This window comes from Macrobrachium nipponense, chromosome 28 (genome assembly GCF_015104395.2).
Source record: "Macrobrachium nipponense isolate FS-2020 chromosome 28, ASM1510439v2, whole genome shotgun sequence".
NCBI lineage: Eukaryota > Metazoa > Arthropoda > Malacostraca > Decapoda > Palaemonidae > Macrobrachium > Macrobrachium nipponense.
In genome coordinates, this window is record NC_087217.1 from 57,533,198 (window position 1) to 57,554,312 (window position 21,115).

General features: G+C 41.8%; 1 protein-coding gene across 2 annotated transcripts in view; it reads left to right on the forward strand.

Moving 5' to 3' along the window:
• LOC135201758 (uncharacterized) overlaps positions 1-21,115 on the forward strand; it is a 127,215-nt gene that overhangs the window by 62,229 nt on the left and 43,871 nt on the right. For both annotated transcript variants that reach the window (XM_064230996.1, XM_064230997.1), the window contains 2 exons: positions 10,962-11,052; positions 13,222-13,323. In XM_064230996.1, the coding sequence (XP_064087066.1) occupies positions 10,962-11,052; positions 13,222-13,323 (193 nt within the window). The remainder of the gene's footprint in view (positions 1-10,961; positions 11,053-13,221; positions 13,324-21,115) is intronic.

Sequence of the window (21,115 nt, forward strand, 5' to 3'; positions counted from 1 at the left end):
CACATTCAGGTGTGTCAAGCTCTGTGGTCCCTGTGGGGCAGTCCACATATAGACCTATTCGCCACCTACCTATCCAGAAGGATAGAGAACTTTTGCTCCTTAGTGGAAGACCCGAGAGCGATAGCGGTGGACGCCATGCTACTGGACTGGTCAGGCCTAGATGCCTACGCCTTTCCCCCCTTCAAAATGTTAGGAGTGGTGTTAAGAAAGTTTGCGGCATCAAGAGGGACGAGACTAACACTCATCGCTCCCTTTTGGCCATCTCAAGATTGGTTCACAGAGGTACAGGAATGGACAGTGGACTTCCCAAGATCTCTTCCACAGGAGAGATCTTCTCAAACAACCCATTTCGAAAGGTACCATCAAAACCTCCCCGCTCTCGCTCTGACTGCCTTTCGACTATCGAAAGACTTGTCAGAGCGAGAGGCTTTTCAAGCAAAGCTTCAAAAGCAATTGCTAGAGCCCGGAGATCTTCAACTATTCGGGTCTACCAATCAAAATGGGATGTATTTAGAAGATGGTGTAAGAAGAATAAACTGTCCTCTTCCGATACCTCTGTGACCAACATAGCTGATTTCTTGATTTTCCTTAGGGAAGAATCAAAATTATCAGTTTATACCATTAAAGGTTATCGAAGTATGCTTTCGGCCGTATTTCGAAACAGAGGTTTGAGAATTGCAGAAGATAAAGACCTCCACGATCTTATTAGATCTTTTGAAACCTCAAAAACCTTTTCTCCTCGCACTCCGAACTGGAACCTAGATGTAGTTTTGAGATTTCTATCATCTAGTAGATTTGAACCTCCTCTCAACGCGTCGTTTAGAGATCTAACGAGAAAATGTATTTTCTTGTTGTCGTTAGCGACTGCGAAGAGAATTAGTGAAATACACGCTCTAGATTCTCGAGTAGGATTTAAGAGTGATGCGGCAATTTGTTCTTTCCAGACTCTATTTCTGGCCAAGAACGAGAACCCCTCTAAACCCTGGCCAAAGAGTTTTGAAGTTAAAGGACTTTCAAATCTGGTAGGAGAGGAATTAGAAAGATCTTTATGTCCGGTTAGAAGTTCTATTTAAAGAAGAAGAATGAACTAAACGGATGTAAACAAAGCCTGTGGTGCGCAGTTAGGGATCCTAGTAGACCCATGTCAAAAAATGCATTAGCATTCTTTGTGAGGAGCATTATTACGGATGCTCATAATGACTGCACTGAAGACTCTTTCAGGACTCTCCGAGTGAAGGCGCATGAGGTTAGAGCCCGGGTAGCCACTTCATTAGCATTTCAGAAGAACATGTCTTTTAAAAGACATTGTGGAAGCGACTTACTGGAGGTGTAATTCAGTGTTCGCATCGCACTATCTCAAGGACGTTAAAGTAACATATGAAAAGTGTTTCTCTCTGGGTCCTTTTGTATCAGCCGATACAGTGCTGGGGCTGGGAGCACATAACGATCCTTAGAAAAATTTGTATTTGTTCAAAATTTTGATAGTACATAGATCTACCTTGTGAGACGAGTTGTTGGTTTTTTCTGCTGATTAGTATGCTTGCTGGCGCACGGACGTCCGAGCTTGGATCAGTGGGGGGAATCAAGAGACGTCTTACTGACTAGATTGTACAAACATTTTTTTTTTAAATTTTATTTTTAATTTTGTACTTTACTGTACGAATGTTTGTGTTTCGAGTTTGTGGTCGTTTGCAAGAGGTTAGGGGATAACTTCTTGCAATCTTAGAACTAACATGGATAGGTTGAGGTGATCGGGATCGATGTTGTGCTCCTTGTATAAGGTCTTGTCAAGTAAGTGGATAAGCACCAATTGACGTAGTCCTTCCAGGATCTACCAAGTAAGCGGGTAAGACCCCTTTGGCAGAACCACAAGAACTCTTAGCCATAGATCAATATCTCGCTGAGGCTCTTGAGACTGTCTAGACTCCTGGATTGTATTCATGAAGTCTTCAGTCTAAACAGGTAGGAACCAAGGTTTTATTTATTTATTACCTACAACGATAGTTGTGATTCCTGTTTGATTCTATATTTAGCTGTCTCTTTCCCACCTCCAATGGTGTGAATCAGCTAAGTATATATCTGACAGGTAAGTTAAATGTATAAAAATGATATTGTTATGATACAATAAAGTTTTATACATACTTACCTGGCAGATATATACTTAGCTATTTGACTCCGTCGTCCGACAGAAATTCGAATTTCGCGCACACGCTACCTGTAGGTCAGGTGATCTACTTACCTGCCGCTGGGTGGCAGGACTAGGAACCATCCCCATGTTCTATCATATTTTTTCTATACCGCCTGTCTCCTGAGGGGAGGTAGGGTGGGTATAATTTTGTATATATCTGCCAGGTAAGTATGTATAAAACTTTATTGTATCATAACAATATCATATTTCCTTATATCTTAGGTTCAAAGGTTTATAGTCCATTCTCTTAGAATACTCCTAATATTCGGAAATGGATTTAGGTGGCAAACTCCCAGTCAGTTAAAGACTTTCCTCCCTCCAATAAGTAAGTCTATCCTAATGTTAAGACCGAAGGTTTGTTTCGTACATGAACAAATGACAAATTTGTAACTAATTTGTATTTTTCATAACTAACAAACCTGAGGTCTTAACAGTTAAAAGCCCACCTCGAACCACCCCTCTAGCAGACTAACTGGGTTAGAAGTATAACTGGCGGGTCGGTCACACAACACCAAGGGCATTCTGGGTATACATGCCCCGTGACCTGGTATAGATGCCAATAGTCCCTGGATCACACAAGTTTAATTTTAATTCTACTGGTTTCCAGCTTGGCGCTAGTAAATCCTAATGTTAAGACTAAGGTTTGTTAGTTATGAAAAATACAAATTAGTTACAAATGTGTCATATTTATGGTGCTATGTAAATTGCTTTTTCTTTTTGACAATCAGGACAAGAGCTCTTGCTTTGCCCCATCAAAGCACTGTGATGCTATCTAAAGAGGACTTGTCGCCTAAGACCTAGGTGCTGTAGACTTTTTGTTTTTAACATAGTCTGGTCCAGAAGGGAAGTAAGTATCCAAGAACATGATTAAACAGGCTTACTCCTCACATACTAGTTCTGTCACTGAGTCTGTGCAGGTTAGAGCACATGACATCAGGTACCTCCCTCCAAGTATAATTCTATCCTGTTGAAGACCGAAAGTTTGCTCTGTGTATGAACAAATGACAAATTTTTAATCAATTTGTATTTTTCATTAGCAACACCTGAGGTCTAAATGTTTATTGCCAATCTCTAGCCACCCCTCTCTTCCTGGGTTGGGGGAAACACTGATTTGTCACAGGGTTCTATGCATGGTCGGTGACCAGCTTCCACCACACATACTACTTTGAGTTGCCAGATGCCACAGTTTACTGGCTTTACAATTTTTTATTGTATTCTACCGGTTTCCAACTGGCACAAGACTAGAAGGGGTACAAGTTAGAGCCACAAAGTTTATTCCATCCACTTGGCAAATAGGTTACCAAAGACGACTATAGAGCCATAGTAACACAACGATTGCCAGGACAACTAATAGAGACATTCAAAATACTGAAAGGCATAAAAACCTAGACAGTAACCTCATCACATTAAACGAAAACCAGAAAAGAAATAGTGGAAGGAAACTAGAATTGAAGAGATACAACACATCTGATTGTGATAACCTCTTCACATACAAGATATGAGACTCATGGAATAAACTGCCACCAGAAATTGTAAATAGCAGCAGTGTGGAAGAGTTCATAAGAAAGCTAGACAAAATCGTTAGGACACTGAATGAATTGTAAAACCTACTCCTAGAGATAAGTGAGCACATGATTCTCTCACTCTCATTCATTGGCTGGAAGGGTTAGAAGTATGTACATATATATATTTTGAGGGGTAAAATGTTTACGATTATTGTAAAGTGATATATAAAATTATATTGATAATATAATTTCAAAGATTAATACAATAATGGGAAATAATTTGAGGTATATTTGATGTAGGATGCTAGTTTAAGGTATACGTTGGTTTGTTCATGAAACTTACCTGTCAGATATATATATATAGCTGTATTTTCTGAAGTCCGACAGAATTTCAAAACTCGCGGCCAGGTGGTAGTACCCATTCCCGCCGCTGGGAGCGGATATCAGGAACCATTCCCATTTTCTATGCATATTTTTTCTGTCGCCGGTGCTGTAAACAACTGTTTGCAGTACCTCCACCTTGGATTTTGATAAACTTTTGGTCACTTAAGTATCTGGATTGTCTTTTGGTTTTGATTCTGGATTGGTGGCTAGGCACGCGCAATAGTGGACTGTTTTTTTATTTTGGATTGGCTTTTCTGTAAACGTGATGTCTGGATCAAGTTCAGTGAGTTTCAGAGTGTGTGTGAAGAGTGATTGTAAGGTGAGGCTACCGAAATCATCGGTAGATCCCCACACTGTATGTACGGGGTGTAGGGGGCATGTATGTTTATTAGATGATCGGTGCAAGGAATGTGAATGTTTGACCGATGATGGATGGAAGATGTATGATTCCTATCGACGGAAATTGGAACGTGATAGGATCAGGAGGTCTTCCTCTAGGAGCGGTTCCAGTAAAGGTAAGGGAAGTAATATTCCACCTTCAATAACACCAGTAGAGTTTGTATCACCTAACCCTGTGATGTTGCCCTCGGGCCCTAAAATTGTGTCTGGAGAAGGTAATGCCCTTTCTCTTATTTTAGATTCTTTACGTTCTCTAGAATCTAAAGTGTTAGCCTTGGAAACCGGCTCTGTGAAAGTTAGTGATCGTGCCCCTAGTGTTGTGGAGGGGGCGTCAGATCGGCCCCATAATGCCTCTAGGCCTAGACCGCTGTCGGACTCCCAGGACACAGGGAGTGGGCATGTCGAAAGCCGCAAGAGGGTTACGGGGGCTCCCCACCGATCTGGCGTCCCTTCGGCAGGACCTGTTGCAAGTTCCCAGGCTGCCAAGGAGCGTGCTCAGGCTCGCATCCTCAAGGACTGTTTTTCGTCCTCTGAGGCGCCCTCCCCGCGCAAGGGGTGGAGCGCTCGGAGAGACTCGCGTCCATTGAAAAGGACCTTTCGAAGTGAGGACGCTTCATGTCCCCTCTCGCCGGTTTCGTTGCGGTCTTCACCTGCGTCGTATGACGCTTTTCCGCCTCAGAAGAGATGTAGGACGTCATCAGAGGATGACGCTGAGAAGCGCTACAGTCGCTCTTTGGAGAGGCAGGTAGCTGTACCTGTGAGAAGGAAGGAGGCGTCCCCTCGCCCCTCGTCTTCTCGCAGGTTCAGCCCTTTGCCTGCTTTAGTTTCTTTGCCCATGAAGAACATTCTCGTGTCCCTTCAAGATCAGTTATCTGCTTTGATGGCTAAGAAAGTGGTCGAGCCTCAACGTAGGAAGGACGTCAGACTGCCTGTCAAGAGGACTAAGCAGTCTCCTTCTCCTTCTCCTCGTTCGTCTCTTTCTCTTCCTGCGTCTACTTCGGTGCCCCTCCGATCTCGTTCTTCGAGTAAGAAGGCACGTAGACAGGAGGTTAGTTTGCCCTCTAGACGTCCTGCGCAGGACGCTTGGGAGGACGTTCATCAGAACGCTTTTCAGGACGCCCAGCAGGACGAGGACGCTCGTCAAGACGTTTTTGTTGACGCTCGGAGGGACGCTTTTCCAAGCGTTGATGCTTTTGAGAGCGCTCAGCAGGACGCTTTGAGAGCTAGGGGTTCTGGACGCGCTAGTAAGGAAGCTTTGATGAAGAAGCGTAAGGACGCTTCTCTAGGCTCTTTCAAGGACGCTTCGGTAGAAGCTCGCCAGGCTGTTGTGCAAGAGACTCGGCGAGTTAAGGCAGTTCAAGTCGCCTCTCAGGACGCTCAGCGCTTTCAAGACGATCATCTTGCTTCACGCGGTAAGGATCGACAGGAGGTCGGTCGGAAAGAAGAAGCTTCTTCATCCAAACCGCAGAGATCTCTTTTGAAGATCAGACCCGTTGGTCGTACGCCCTCTCCTGATGTACAGTCTCCAATTCCTCTTAGGGAGGAAGGAGAATTGAGTAGTCCTGCGGACTCGGTTGAGGAGGATCAGCCGTCTGTTTCGTCCGTTTTGAACTATAAAGTGCTTGTGCGGCTTTTACGCTCGTCTTTTGGAGACAAATTTCAGCCTGCAGCTCCTCGGTCTCCACCCTCTCAGTTTTCCTCATCGAAGTCTTGTAAAACCCCAGAGTTCGTTGAGATGAAGACTTCGCTGTCCACCAAGAGGGCTTTTAAGAAGTTCCAGGATTGGATGGAACGAAGGAAAGAGCAGGGTAAGCCTACTTTCGCCCTTCCTCCCTCGAGACTCAGTGGTAAAGGGGGTGTTTGGTACGAGACCAAAGAGGAAGTAGGTGTGAGGATCCCGTCGTCAGCACAAGGGGATTTTGCTAGTCTGGTCGACGCTCAGAGGAGTTCCCTTTTTTCGTCAGCTAAGATTTCATGGACTCCTACGGAGATCGACCATCACATGAAAGGACTTTTGTGGACTCGAGAAGTCTTCAACTTTTTGGACTGGTGCTTGGGAGTCCTAGATATTCAATCTAGGAGTCCGGACTCTATTAGTCTGGGGGAGCTGTCCAGTGTATTAACATGCATGGACAAGGCCGTCAGAGATGGTTTGGAAGAGTTGGCTTCGCACTTCAGTACGGCTCTTTTAAAGAAGAGAGCGCTGTTTTGTAATTTTACAGCGAAGTCGGTTACTCCGGCTCAAAGAGCAGAACTTCTCTTTGCGCCTCTTTCGAACCATCTCTTCCCCCAGACTTTGGTGAAGGACCTGGCGGTTAGCTTGCAAGAAAAAGCTACTCAGGACCTCTTAGCCCAGTCCTCCAGACGTCCAGCAGTTCCTACTACGTCTTCTTTTGGACGAGTTCCAAAGAAGCTGAAACTCTTTCGTGGGGCTCCTCCCTCGAGAGCAGCTCCTCGAGGGAGAGGCCTTTCAAGAGGAAGAGCTCCATTGAAACCAAAAACTAAGAAATGAGAGCTATGTCCTTCAGACACCAGTCGGAGCCAGACTGAAACACTTTGCGGGAGCATGGAGAGAGAGAGATACAGACTTTTGGTCCCTCAAGATAGTGGAACAGGGGTACAAGATCCCCTTTTTGGTACCTCCTCCTCTATGCACAACACCCAGAGATCTTTCTCCTTCGTATCAAGGGGAGAAACAGCAGATACTTTTCGACCTTCTAGATCAAATGGTCGAAAAAAGAGCGGTGGAGCAGGTCATAGACCTGGGGTCACCAGGATTTTACAACAGGCTTTTCCTGGTACCAAAGCAGTCGACGGGTTGGCGTCCAGTCCTAGACGTAAGCAGGCTGAATCTTTTTATAGAAAAGATAAAGTTCAAGATGGAAATGCCTCAGTCAGTTCTAGGAGCCTTGAGACCGGGCGACTGGATGGTGTCCTTGGACCTGCAGGACGCATACTTTCACGTTCCGATCCACCCTCTATCAAGAAAGTATCTAAGGTTTGTTTTAAGAGGCAAAGTCTGGCAATTCAGAGCCCTTTGTTTCGGTTTAAGCACGGCTCCGATGGTGTTTACAGTTCTAATGAAGAATGTAGCGAGATGGTTGCATTCTTCAGGAATAAGAGTATCTCTTTATCTCGACGATTGGCTCATCAGAGCGTCTTCAGAGGAGAGGTGTCTGAAGGACCTTCAGTTCACGTTAGCCTTGGCGAAGTCCCTGGGACTTCTGGTCAACCTCGAAAAGTCGCATCTGACCCCGACACAGTCCATCGTGTATCTGGGGATTCAGATGGATTCAGTGGCTTTTCGGGCGTTTCCGTCCCAGGAACGACAGCTGCAAGGCTTAGAGAAAGTTTCAGCCTTCCTGGCGAAGGAAACTTGCTCGGCGAGGGAATGGATGAGTCTGCTGGGGACCATTTCCTCGCTGGAAAAGTTTGTTTCCCTGGGGAGACTGCACCTCAGGCCTCTCCAGTTTTTCCTTGCAGAGGAATGGAGGGTCAAGGAAGATCTAGATGCGACCTTGAAGATCTCCGAGTCGGTAAAAAACCATTTAAGATGGTGGCTCGATCCACAAAAATTTCGAGAGGGTTTATCTCTAAAACTTCAGAGCCCCGACCTAGTGTTGTTTTCAGACGCGTCCATTTCGGGTTGGGGAGCAACACTAGGATGGGAGGAAGTGTCAGGCACCTGGAGGGGGGAACAGGTGTCCTGGCACATAAATATAAAGGAACTAGCGGCGGTTTTCCTAGCGCTACAGTTCTTCAAAGAGAAGGTTGCATGCAAAGTTGTCCAGGTCAACTCGGACAACACCACAGCCCTGGTGTACTTAAAGAATCAGGGAGGAACACACTCCCGACCTCTGTTTTACCTAGCGAGGGAGATTCTGCTGTGGGCAAGTGCAAGGCGAGTGAAGATCCTTACGAGATTCATCGCAGGAGTCCAGAACGTCAGAGCAGACCTTCTCAGTCGACAGGATCAGCTCCTGCCGACAGAATGGACTCTGCATCAGGACGTTTGTCGAGAGCTGTGGAAGTTATGGGGACTTCCTCTGGTCGACCTATTTACGACGTCGAGGACAAAGAGGCTTCCTCTGTATTGCTCCCCTGTTTTGGATCCAGGAGCGATCGCTATAGACGCACTGCTCTGGACCTGTATGCCTTCCCGCCGTTCAAGATCATGGGGGAAGTCATGAGGAAGTTTGCGGCGTCAGAGGGGACGAGGTTGACCTGATCGCCCCGATGTGGCCTGCAAGAGATTGGTTCACGGAGGTAATGTCCTTCCTTGTAGACTTCCCAAGGACGTTGCCCTGGAGGAAAGATCTACTCAAACAGCCCCACTTCGAAAGGTATCACTAAAACTTCTCCGCTCTGTGTCTGACTGCGTTCAGACTATTGAAAAGTTGGCCAGAGCGAGAGGTTTTTCTAAAACAGCTTCGAAAGCGATCGCCAACGCAAGGAGGGCTTCATCGCGAACAGTTTACCAGTCTAAGTGGGCTTCCTTCAGGGCATGGTGTAGAAGGGAGGGAATTTCCTCTTCCACGACCTCTGTGAGCCAAATAGCCAACTTTCTGCTATACTTGAGGAATGTGCAGAAGTTAGCAGTCCCAACCATCAAGGGATATAGAAGTATGCTGTCAGCAGTCTTTCGGCACAGAGGCCTAGATCTTGCTGACAACAGAGATCTTCACGATCTCTTGAGATCGTTTGAAACATCAAAGATACCTCAGATGAGGCCTCCTTCCTGGAACTTAGATGTTGTTCTAAGACATCTGATGTCAAGTCCTTTCGAGCCTCTCCACGCAGCGTCTCTTAGGAACTTGACGAGAAAGGCTCTTTTCCTAACTGCTCTGGCGACGGCGAAGAGAGTTAGTGAAATTCAAGCTATTAGTGAACAGGTGGGCTTCAAAGGTGATAACGCTGTCTGCTCTTTGAGTCCCACTTTCTTGGCCAAAAATGAGAACCCGTCTAACCCTTGGCCCAAGAGCTTCGAAATAAAGGGAATGACGAACTTGGTGGGCCAAGAACCAGAGAGAGTCCTGTGCCCTGTCAGGGCTCTCAAATTTTATGTACAAAGAACGAAGGAGGTAAGAGGTCCCTCAGGTAATTTGTGGTGCTCAGTGAGGAGACCTTATTTACCGTTATCAAAGAATGCTTTGGCTTTCTTTCTGAGGGACATTATTAAAGAGGCTCATTCATCTTGCCAGAAGACTGATTTGAGCCTCCTGCGAGTGAACGCTCACGAAGTCAGAGCTGTCGCAACCTTGCTTGCCTTCCAAAAGAATATGTCAATCAAGGATATTCTTGATGCCACCTTTTGGAGGAGCAATTCAGTATTCGCCTCACACTATTTAAGAGATGTGAGAACGATGAACGATATACGAGAACTGTTGTTCTGTAGGACCATACATTTCTGCAGACACAGTTTTGGGGGCTGGAGGTGGCTCTTTTCCAATCCCCTAGTTATAAGTTAGGTTTAGTTTTTAATTTTTTGTGTTTTGGTTGATGGTTAGATCTTTAGTGGAGATCTTCCATTCATTAGTTTAGCTTTCACGGGGTTTTTTATCTAGCTGGTCAGTTGCTTCATAGCCCTCATATGTATGGTACGATGGTCTAGTCACGTTGTGGGCACGCCCCCGTTGTCAGATCATCCGGAGCGCACCAGCACTACAGGTCTCTACCTTGCTGGCAACTCTGGTTAAGCAGAAGCAGGCTTAGGTGACAGTAATCACGAAGTCAGCTATGCTAACAGGTGAGGAATCAAGATGTATATCATCTACTTAATTTTGTTTCCTAAAATCCTATTCTGTCTCTTCCCGCCATCCGAAGGTGGGATTCAGCTGTATATATATCTGACAGGTAAGTTTCATGAACAAAATGTTATTGTTATAATACAATTAAGTTTGTTCATACTTACCTGGCAGATATATATAATTAAGTGCCCACCCACCTCCCCTCAGGAGACAGTGGCACCAGAAAATATGAATAGAAAATGGGAATGGTTCCTGATATCCGCCTCCCAGCGGCGGAATGGGTACTACCACCTGGCCGCCCACTGTGTGTGCCGCGAGTTTTGAAATTCTGTTGGACTTCAGAAAATACAGCTATATATAAATCTGCCAGGTAAGTATGAACAAACTTAATTGTATTATAACAATAACATTTTTTGAACTTTCAAGATAGGCAGTTATAAGCATTTTTAGAGGGAGGCCGGTTTTAATTATTCGAGGATTTTAGCTTTTCTCAGGTGGTGGTGGGTCGTGTCCCCTGCAAATACGGGGTGTTGATTGTACTGTACATTTTTAGCCTTGACTAAGATGACTATCAAGTGATTTATATTTGTAACTGAAGGGTTTTAGGTAATTCATTTAAATTTATAATGGATAACTTTTTTTTTTTTTTTTTTTTTTTTTTTTTTAAGAGTTTGGAATTATTTTCATTAAGTATAATATTGGAGCTTGTGAGATAACAGCTGTGGTATTTTCATACAGATTCTGCAACACTTGCAAGTTGGCTTTCAAATGCCTCGGAGGAAATACTGGGGAAGGAATTGATCTGCACAATAATAGCAAGTTGCATCGGGTGAGTCACTTGAGTAATTGTCCATTGCAGACATTTTTTCTTGATGTGAGCGCAGGAATAGATGTTCACTATTATTATTATTATTATTATTAATGTTATTGTTATTATTATTATTATTATTATTACATATTATTGGTGTTATTATTATTATTGTTATTATTGTTTAATGAAGTCATTTATAGATATTAACCCTTTAACGCCGATTGGACGTATTAAACGTCGACATAAATTGTCTGTCGGGTGCTGATTGGACGTATGGTATGTCGATAAAAAAAAGTTTTTTTAAAAATTCGTGGAAAAATACTTATAGGCCTACCAGGCGAAAACTTTTGAATCACGTGCTTGGAGGATGCTGGGAGCTCATGGATCAAGGCGTTGTTTTGTTTACAACCGTTAGGCAGGCGCGCAAGCGTGAATTTCTTTCTTATCGCACTAAAAAGTATCGGTGACACATCTCGGAAATTATTTCGTCACTTTGACATAAATTTTGCACCATTTTAAATTAGCCATTACATGGAGTATTATATATGAAAATGTGTGCAATTTCATGTAGAATACAACTAAAAAATACTCATGATTGTAGCTTTTATCAGTTTTGAAATATTTTCATATAAACGATAAGTGCCAAAATTTCAACCTTCTGTCAACTTTGACTCTACCGAAATGGTCGAAAAATGTAATTGTAAGCTAAAACTCTTATATTCTAGTAATATTCAATCATTTACCTTCATTTTGCAACAAATTGGAAGTCTCTAGCACAATATTTCGATTTATGGTGAATTTATGAAAAAACATTTTCCTTACGTCCGCGCGAAAAAATCATAATTTTTTTTGTGCTATTGTCGCAATGTTTGCACCATTTAAATCAGTCATTACATAGTTTTATATATGGAAATGTGCGCAATTTCATGCACAATACAACTAAAAACAATCCATGGTTGTAGCTTTTATCAGTTTTGAAATATTTTCATATAAATAACAATAAGTGCAAAAATTTCAACCTTCGGTCAACTTTGACTCAACCGAAATGGTCGAAAAACGCAATTGTAAGCTAAAACTCTTATATTCTAGTAATATTCAATCATTTACCTTCATTTTGCAACAAATTGGAAGTCTCTAGCACAATATTTCGATTTATGGTAAATATATTAAAAAAAAAAAAAAAAAAAAAAAAAGCTTTCCTTACGTCCGCGCAGTAACTTCGAAAAAAATCAGAAATTTGTTCGTCCGATTGTCGTAATATTTGCTCCATTTCATATTAGGCGTTTCATAGAGTTTTATACATGAAATTGTGCACAATTTCATGTAGAATACATCAAAAAATAATTGTAGGTTGTAGCTTTTCTCATTTTTGAAATATTTGCATATAAAAAAAATACATAAAAAAAATTCTACATTCGGTTAACTTTAACTCGTCCGAAATGGTCGAAAACTGCAATTGTAAGCTAAAACTCTTACAGTATAGTAATATTCAATCATTTATCTTCATTTTGAAACAAATTGAAAGTCTCTAAAATAATATTTAGATTTATGGTGTATATTTGAAAAAAAAAAAAAACAACTTTTTTTTTTATGTCCGCGCGTTATGAATTCATGCATCATTTTGTGTTAATATTTTCTCTGTGTTGCTGTGATTGTTTTACAATGTCTTATATACCAAAATGATCGCAATTTAGTGTACAATACAACGGAAAAAAATTAACTCGTTAGCTTTAACCGTTTTGCTCACAGCGCAATTTGAATACAATTATATATGAAATTTTGTTTTCCTGCTATCATATATCACATTATTTATATATGATAATGATTTTTTTTTTCATTTCTGTTGGTTGCATACTAAACTTCAGGCAATGACAAAAATAGGAGCCAAAAATGAACTCTTATCTTGAAAACTAAGCGTGCTGTGATTTAAAAAAAAAAATTCGGCGCTTACTCCGAGACCCCCTTGCCATACGGGAGACAATTTTTATTATACCTCTTCGGCGTTAAAGGGTTAAAAAGAAATTTTTTTATAAGTGTAAAAGTATATACATGAAAATTGCATGTGAGGGTAAGTAGCAAGGTTTAAGGCATAAGAACTATTTGCATTTAGATCATTAGGCTTATATATTATAATGAGGATTATCTTTCAGGAAATCTTGTCAATGTAATATATTTCTCTTTTTGTAGATGCAGAAATGCTACCTTCATCCACGATGCTCTATGTGCCATGTTACTTTCCCAAGTCGGATGGTGTATGAATACCACATTGCTTCAATCAGCCACCTGAGGGTAAATAATTTTCGGTGACAAAATGTTATAAAAAATAATTACCTAACAAACTTATGTTAACCCCTTGCCACTAGACCTATTTCTGTAATGTTTTTTTTCCTAAACGCAAAGCTAGCGTGTGTGTATGTTTTTTTTTTCTCCCCAAGTATTTGGTTTTGAATACCTATCATTTTCAGACCTAGTTTTTTCCCATACGTTTACTATTAAGTGAGATTTGTAAAAGTGGGTCCATGTTATAAAAATAGATTTATTCCCATTTGTGATGGCTAACTAGTGGCCTCTTCATGAAAAAAAATTGAATTACAAACATAAGAACACATTGTAAGTATACAGTGTCCCCCCCGTATTCGCGGGGGATGCGTACCAGACCCCCCCGCGAGTAGTTAGAATCCGCGAATGTTTGGAACCCCTATAAAAACACTAAAAACAGCCTATTTTGTTAGTTAAAACTTGAGAAAAACCACTAAAAATTTTCATACTTGGTTTTTTAAATAGTTTTATCACAAAAAGTGCATTTTATGATGAAATTGATAACAAAAACCAGGAATTTGTGGATATTTCTCATAGAAAAATACCGCGAATGCGAGAATTTTCCGCGATTAATGCAGGGAAACGTTCCCGAGAGAAATCCGCGAATCCGGAGAACGCGAATACGGGGGGTCCACTGTATTGCAAGAAAGAGAGTTATTAAAGTTCATTGGGTGCATCTATTAATCCTGCTTTGCTTATGCCACTGGAGCAGCCGCTAACCAGTTTCCAATGCTGGTGTTGTGTGAGTGATCTTCGTCTATACTTCATTCAGTAAAGGTTGAAGCCGAAGTCCACTCTGCCCCTCCTAGTCATTGTGATATGTAATCTTGTTTGAACCACCCTCCTTTCTTGGAATTGCAAAGCCAATTACAGACATTTCCAGTTGTAATAAGCACACCTCCCCCAAGAAGTTGACATTGCTTGCCCCAGGGTCATTGACTGCACCAGATTGGTCTAGGAGTGTTAAATATGGTCTTTAAAGTAGAGGACAGGATGTAAATCTCATTCAAGACTTGTAGTGAGAAGGGATTCCTAGTGGGACGTAGCAGCTCTACTTTCCAAACTGCCAACCACTGCCGATTAATTTCTTGCATGTGGATCAAGCTTATGAATACATTTTGCCCAACTATCCTCTCGTCTGCTTGTTTCTCTAGTGATATCTTTCCTTATCCTCAAAGTAAGAAAAAAGATCTTCGTTCCTTGTGATATGGCCAGCTCCCACGACCCCAGACATGATGCACTAATGTTCCCCTCTGTCTTTATCTCTTGTGGTTCTTCTTTCTCCATCCCCAGTATTTGCTTAGAACCTTCAACTCGTTACTAAAATCCACCAAGGATAAGGTTGATGTTGGATCCCTGATAGCCAGGTTATTAGCTGTTTTGGCTCATTCCCAAGTCATATGAATGAATTTAGGTTGTATCATCTCTTATATGTATATGTAGATAGTACATATATCTTGATTATGTGTCCAGAATATCCAAGGTTCAACAGTACACTACAGAAGAAGGTAGTCCAGTTCATAGACACCAATAGGACCTACAGGTTGTTATGGAATCCAAGCGCTCTCAGATTTTTGCTTCATAGATTGCCAGTTTCAATTCTTTATTAACCTATATTTATTCATAGCAAGATATTCCTTCAATTAACTTAGTAGGTGACAAAAGGAGTAAATTTGTGAATTTAGCAAAATCTGTTTTCTGGGGGCTCAGGAATCAGATGGTACAGTACTAATTTGTATGTAGCTGCTGAAGAATGTGGATTCTCCCATGCATTTACATCATTACCAACCGACTGCTTTATTTTTTCTTGTTTTCAGATGATTACATGGTTATGAAGTTGCATAAGTAAATTTTCTTTTTTAATGCAATTTGGTCTTCATTAACCCTTAAACGCCAAATGGACGTATTAAAGGTCGAGTCAAAATCTCCCCCGATTTCCGAATGGACGTACCATACGTCGGCTCAAAAAAGTTTTTTTAAAAATTCGCGGAAAAATACTTATAGGCCTACCAGCCGAAAACTTTTGAATCACGCGCCTTGGGGGATGCTGGGAGTTCACGGATCAAGGCGTTGTTTTGTTTACAATCGTTACGCAGGCACGCAAGCGCGAATTTCTTTCTTATCGCACTAAAAAGTATCAGTGACACATCTCAAAAATTATTTCGTCATTTTGACATAATTTTTGCACCGTTTTAAATTATCCGTTACATGAAGTATTATATATGAAAATGTGCGCAATTTCATTTAGAATACAACTAAAAAATACTCATGATTGTAACTTTTATCAGTTTTGAAATATTTCCATATAAATAACAATAAGTGCCAAAATTTCAACCTTCGGTCAACTTTGACTCTACCGAAATGGTCGAAAAACGCAATTGTAAGCTAAAATGCTTATACAGGCAGTCCCCGGGTTACGACGGGGGTTCCGTTCTTGAGACGCGTCGTAAGCCGAAAATCGTCGTAAGCCGGAACGACGCTTGGAAATATGTCTTAAACTAATAAAAAGTTATAAAAACCTTACTTGTAATCCTTTGGTTACACTACATGTTGTTTCCTGTAGTTTTATGTACAACCTGGAGTTATTTTCATAAAAGAATGCTGGTTCTTGAAGGTAAAAACTATTGTAATCCTCTGGTGACACTACATTCTTGAAGTTTTATGTACAACCTGGAGTGATTTTGCAAAATCTTGAGGGCTACAAGAACAGCTGATTACTATTTACGTATCATATAGACTAATTAAAGTAAATGTATCTTTAAATAGGCTTATATATTAGTATCAACAAAACATTTCCTGCCATGAGTCAGAGGCCGTTTAATGAAACGAACACTTCTCTGTCCTATCTGTTCAGAAAATAAACGTTACGTCAATCCCCGAGACCATTGTTGCCAAAGCCTCTCTCTCTCTCTCTCTCTCTCTCTCAATAATCTATCTCCTCTCTCGTCTCTCTCTCTCATCTCTCTCCTCTCTCTCTCTCTCTCTCTGATCAAATTACATTGGAAACTTGACATACGATTGCCCTAATATACGAATGTTTTGAGATACAACAGAAAATTTGCGAAAATACAAGCTTTGATATACAACGAAATATTTGAGATACGATTTTGCGATGAGTGTTAGTTGTATAGGCGACCGATAAATGGCGTTCAGTCTGTTTGTTTGTTGGTGCTGCATGTTAACACGTCGTCGTTTAGTTCGTTGTATTTGCGCCTATTTTTCGTGTTATTTTGTCTATTTTATTATTAACCATGGGTCTCAAAGCTAAAGACAAAGCAGGTGATAAGAAAAAACCCAAGAAAATGATTTCGATGGAAGCAAAACATGAAATTATAGCAAAGCATGAACGTGGCGTTCGTATCGTCGATTTGGCAAACGAGTATGGTCGAAATCCTTCTACAATATCCACGATCATCAAGCAGAAGGAAGCTATAAAAACCCCCGAGACCATTGTTGCCAAAGCGTCTCTCTCTCTCTCTCTCTCTCTCTCTCTCTCTCTCTCTCTCGTCTCTCTCTCTCTCTCTCTCTCTCCTCTCTCTCTCTCTCTCTCTCTCTCTCTGATCAAATTACGTACTGGATAATGTCTCTCTTTGGATACTTCGATTTTGCCAAATATTGAGGGCTACAAGAACAGTTGATTACTATTTACGTATCATATAGACTAATTAAAGTAAACGTATCTTTAAATAGGCTTATATTATTAGTATCAACAAAACATTTACTGGCATGAGTCAGAGGCCGTTTAACGAAACAAACACTTCTCTGTCCTTAACTCGGAGCGTCGGAAGACGCTCTCTCTCTCTCTCTCTCTCTCTCTCTCGCTATCTCTTTCTCTCCTCTCTCTATCTCTCTCTCAATCTCTATCTCTCTCACTCTCTCTCTGATCAAATTACTGGATAATGTGTCTCTTTGGATACTTGGAATTTGCGTTGTAATCTAACCAGAAACTTCGTTTTGTTATTATTACTGGAAACAAGCAATGATTTTTTCATTATTTGCGCTTTTGGACTGTTATATGTAAACTAGTATGTATTCATTTGCTCGGAAACTAGTTCCGCATATGAGGCGTCACTAAAAAACATAGAAAAATACAACATAAAAAGTGTCGAAAATCATCATAATCTCAAAATTTTTGTTGTAATCTAACCAGAAACTTATTTTTATTAATATACTGTGATAAACTATAAAGGATTTTTATCATAGTATGCGTTTTTTAAAAGCGTCGTTAACTCGGAGCGTCGGAAGCGTCAGCGTCGTAACCCAGGGCGGATTTTTCCATTGAATATTTAAGAAAAAGCGTCGTAACCTCGGAACGTCGTAAGCCGGAACCGTCGTAACCCGGGGACCGCCTGTATTGTAGTAATATTCAACTATTTACCTTAATTTTGCAACAAATTGGAAGTCTCTAGCACAATATTTCGATTTATGGTGAATTTATGAAAAAACTTTCCTTACGTCCGCGCGGTAACTCTTCCGAAAAAAATCATACATGCGATTGTGGTAATGTTTGCACCATTTTAAAATTAGCCGTTACATAAAGTTTTATATATGGAAATGTGCGCAATTTCATGCACAATACAACTAAAAACAACCCATGGTTGTAGCTTTTATCAGTTGAAATATTTTCATATAAAAAATGATGAGTGACAAATTTTCAACCTTCGGTCAATTTTGACTCAACCGAAATGGTCGAAAAATGCAATTGTAAGCTAAAACTCTTATATTCTAGTAATATTCAATCATTTACCTTCATTTTGTAACAAATTGGAAGTCTCTAGCACAATATTTCGATTTATGGTTATTTATGAAAAAAATAACATATTAATAAACATTACCTTAATATAATTTATCTAGCCCTAAATCCCCAAAAACCGCACCAAAATTTACCACATTGGCAACCCTGTTACCTCCTATTCTGTCCGCCAGTTGGCAACACTGTCGTTGACAGATACGAAAACCTTCCCTCAAATCAGTTGTTAACGAGCGCCCGTGTTGTTTACATCACGTCCGCTCTTTATAAATTTCCTTAAACATTTTTGTGCCTTTAAAGCTATCATTATTTGTTAAATGAAACTTTATATGAATTACCACTCACGCATTACATCACGAAATAGTGAATTAACTTTGATTTCTGTTGTGGTTCTTATCTTAAATTACGAACTTTTGCGCGACCCGGAACTACTGACCTGTCCAATTCTACAATGGATTACCAAGAAATTACGATGCTTCCTTCTGCCAGCAACATCAGGAACTGCCCGGTTTGTGGGACAAGGATGAGTAGCAGGGAGTATGAACCCCATGACATTTGTAGTTCTTGTCGTGGACAGGTTTGTGACTTGACTTCTCGTTGTGACGTATGTAAGCCCTGGTCTGACGAGGATATGACTGCTTATATGAAACGCCAAACAATCTTGCAGCGTAAAAGATCGGTTAAGGAGAAAAAGAAATTGATTGCTAAAACTGTATCTAACGAATTCTTTGACTTGGGCGCTCATGATTCTGGCTCTTCGGTTTCGGTATCGTACGACTCCGATTCCGAATTAATTGATGCTTTGCCCCCTGTACAACCGGTAATTAGTGAAGTTAGTTCTGATGTAGATTCGAAGATTTTGGCAATGGAAACTACCTGGAAACAGAATTTTAAGAAATTACAGCTTAGTCTAGATAGAGATATTTCTGCTAAGTTTAACAATCTGTCAGAGAATTTTCAAGAAGCCTTTACTAGAATGTCTAACACACTTTTAGATTCATTTTCAGCTCCTCGTCAGGTACCTGTCGACAGCACCATGGGTAACGGTGCGACAGATACCCCGGCTTGTGAACCCCGTCGTGGCGAAGGCCTAGGGGGGATCCGGTCCGGGCAGGTGCCTAACGAATCTTTACCCAACGTGTCCCCTGTTAGTCCCGTAACAGTGCCAAAGGGCGCTTATTTAGGAGAAGGGGGAGGGATATTAGTGTCAGACCTAAGATAGCTAGTCGTCAGGATTTTAACTTCAGAGGAAGTTTCTAAGTTAGGATCTGACGATGATGATGATGATGACGCGGATTCGTGTGATATTGATGTTTCCTCGAATGGATGTCATGATGTAGAATTCAAGAAACTTTTTGATTTAATTTTGAGTTTTCTTCCTCAGGCGAGGCCTAAAGAGCAGAAGCAGCCTCCGCCTCGTTGTATTACAGAAGGGATTTTTCTTGACGGTCCTTCCCGGTCACGGGAATTTTTACGTTTTCCCTTTGCCCAGAGGTTCGCGAGAGTGAGGACGGACGTTGCCGCTAAACTTTTCGAAGGTGATTCTGGGGAGGGAAGAGAAGCTCTCTTCTCTTCTACACACCGGAGAGGAGTTTACCAGGTGGCGGATGATTCTTCATTCTCTCGACCCCCCAAGCCAAATCCTGATTTTGTCCGACTTTCAAGTCAACCCTTGCCTTCTAAGGCTTCGGTCTCTGTCTCAATTGAAGATTTTATTGCTATGGAGGCTGTTATGAGCTCCTTACAAGAAGCTCAATCCTTCAATATGTGGGTCCTCGGAGGGCTTTTAATGTATATCAAGGACTCCGGGTTTGTTCCTCCTGATGCTCCTCTTTTTGAGAAATTCTGCTCATCCATTTCAATCGCTTCTGTACATCAGAACGAGCTTGCTGCTTCAATGCAGGCCTTTCTTGTTTCTCTAAGGCGTAACCTGTATTTGTCGCAGTTACCCTCCTCTGTATCGGAGATTCAGAGAACCCGTCTGTTGTCCTCTTCTCCTTTTGGCGATTTCCTTTTCGACATTTCTGTGCTTTCTGAGGTTTTGAAGGAACATCAAGGTGATGCCTCTTCCCAAGCTCTCTGGGCCTTATCAAGAGCTTTTTCCTCTGGTCCTCCTCCCATTCCTTCAAGGAGTAAGCGTAAGTTTAGGACCAGATCTGTACCTCCTGCTCCAGCCCAACAACCTCCTTCTGGCTCTTTTTTCCAGAGTACATCTCAGGTTGCTGGTGCTTCTTCTTCATCCTCTGGTGCTCACCCTTTGAAACGCGGGAGAGGTTCTTGGCGTGGCTCCAAGGGCAGAGAAAGAGCTCAACCTCCAGGAGGACCTTCTTCTTCTTCTTCTTCCTTGTCTCTGCGTAAGAATTTTCGGAAGTAGGAGTCATCACCTCGCCTGGAGACCGCAGTAGGAGCTTGTCTCTCCCGCCATTGGTCAGCTTGGCAGGGGAGAGCGGTGGATGCTTGGGTGGTGGAGGTCCTGAAGGAAGGTTACGAGATCCCTTTTGTTTCCAGACCTCCACTTTCCAATCGTCCTCTCGAGTTCAGCAGTTATTCCCCTCACTCAATCAGGGGTCAAGCCTTGGAGAAGGAGCTTTCGGCCCTCTTGGAGAAGGATGCCATAGAGCGAGCTCCTCCTTCTCCCGGGTTTTACTCTCGGATGTTTGTAGTTCTAAAGGCCTCGGGTGCCTGGCGCCCCATCATAGATCTTTCGGTTTTGAACAAGTTCATTCTAAAGTCCAAGTTCAGGATGGAGACGGTCCAGACTGTTCTTTCATCCGTCAGGAGGGGGGACTGGATGATTTCCATCGATCTGCAGGATGCTTATCTGCAAATCCCCATCCATCCAAGAAGCAGACCTTACCTTCGGTTTTTCACGGACTCGGGAGTTTTCCAGTTCAAGACCCTTTGTTTCGGCCTCGCCACTGCTCCACAGGTCTTTTCTCGGGTGATGGCTCCTGTTTCAGCTATTCTGCATCAGTTAAATGTAAGGATGCTTCGGTATCTGGACGATTGGCT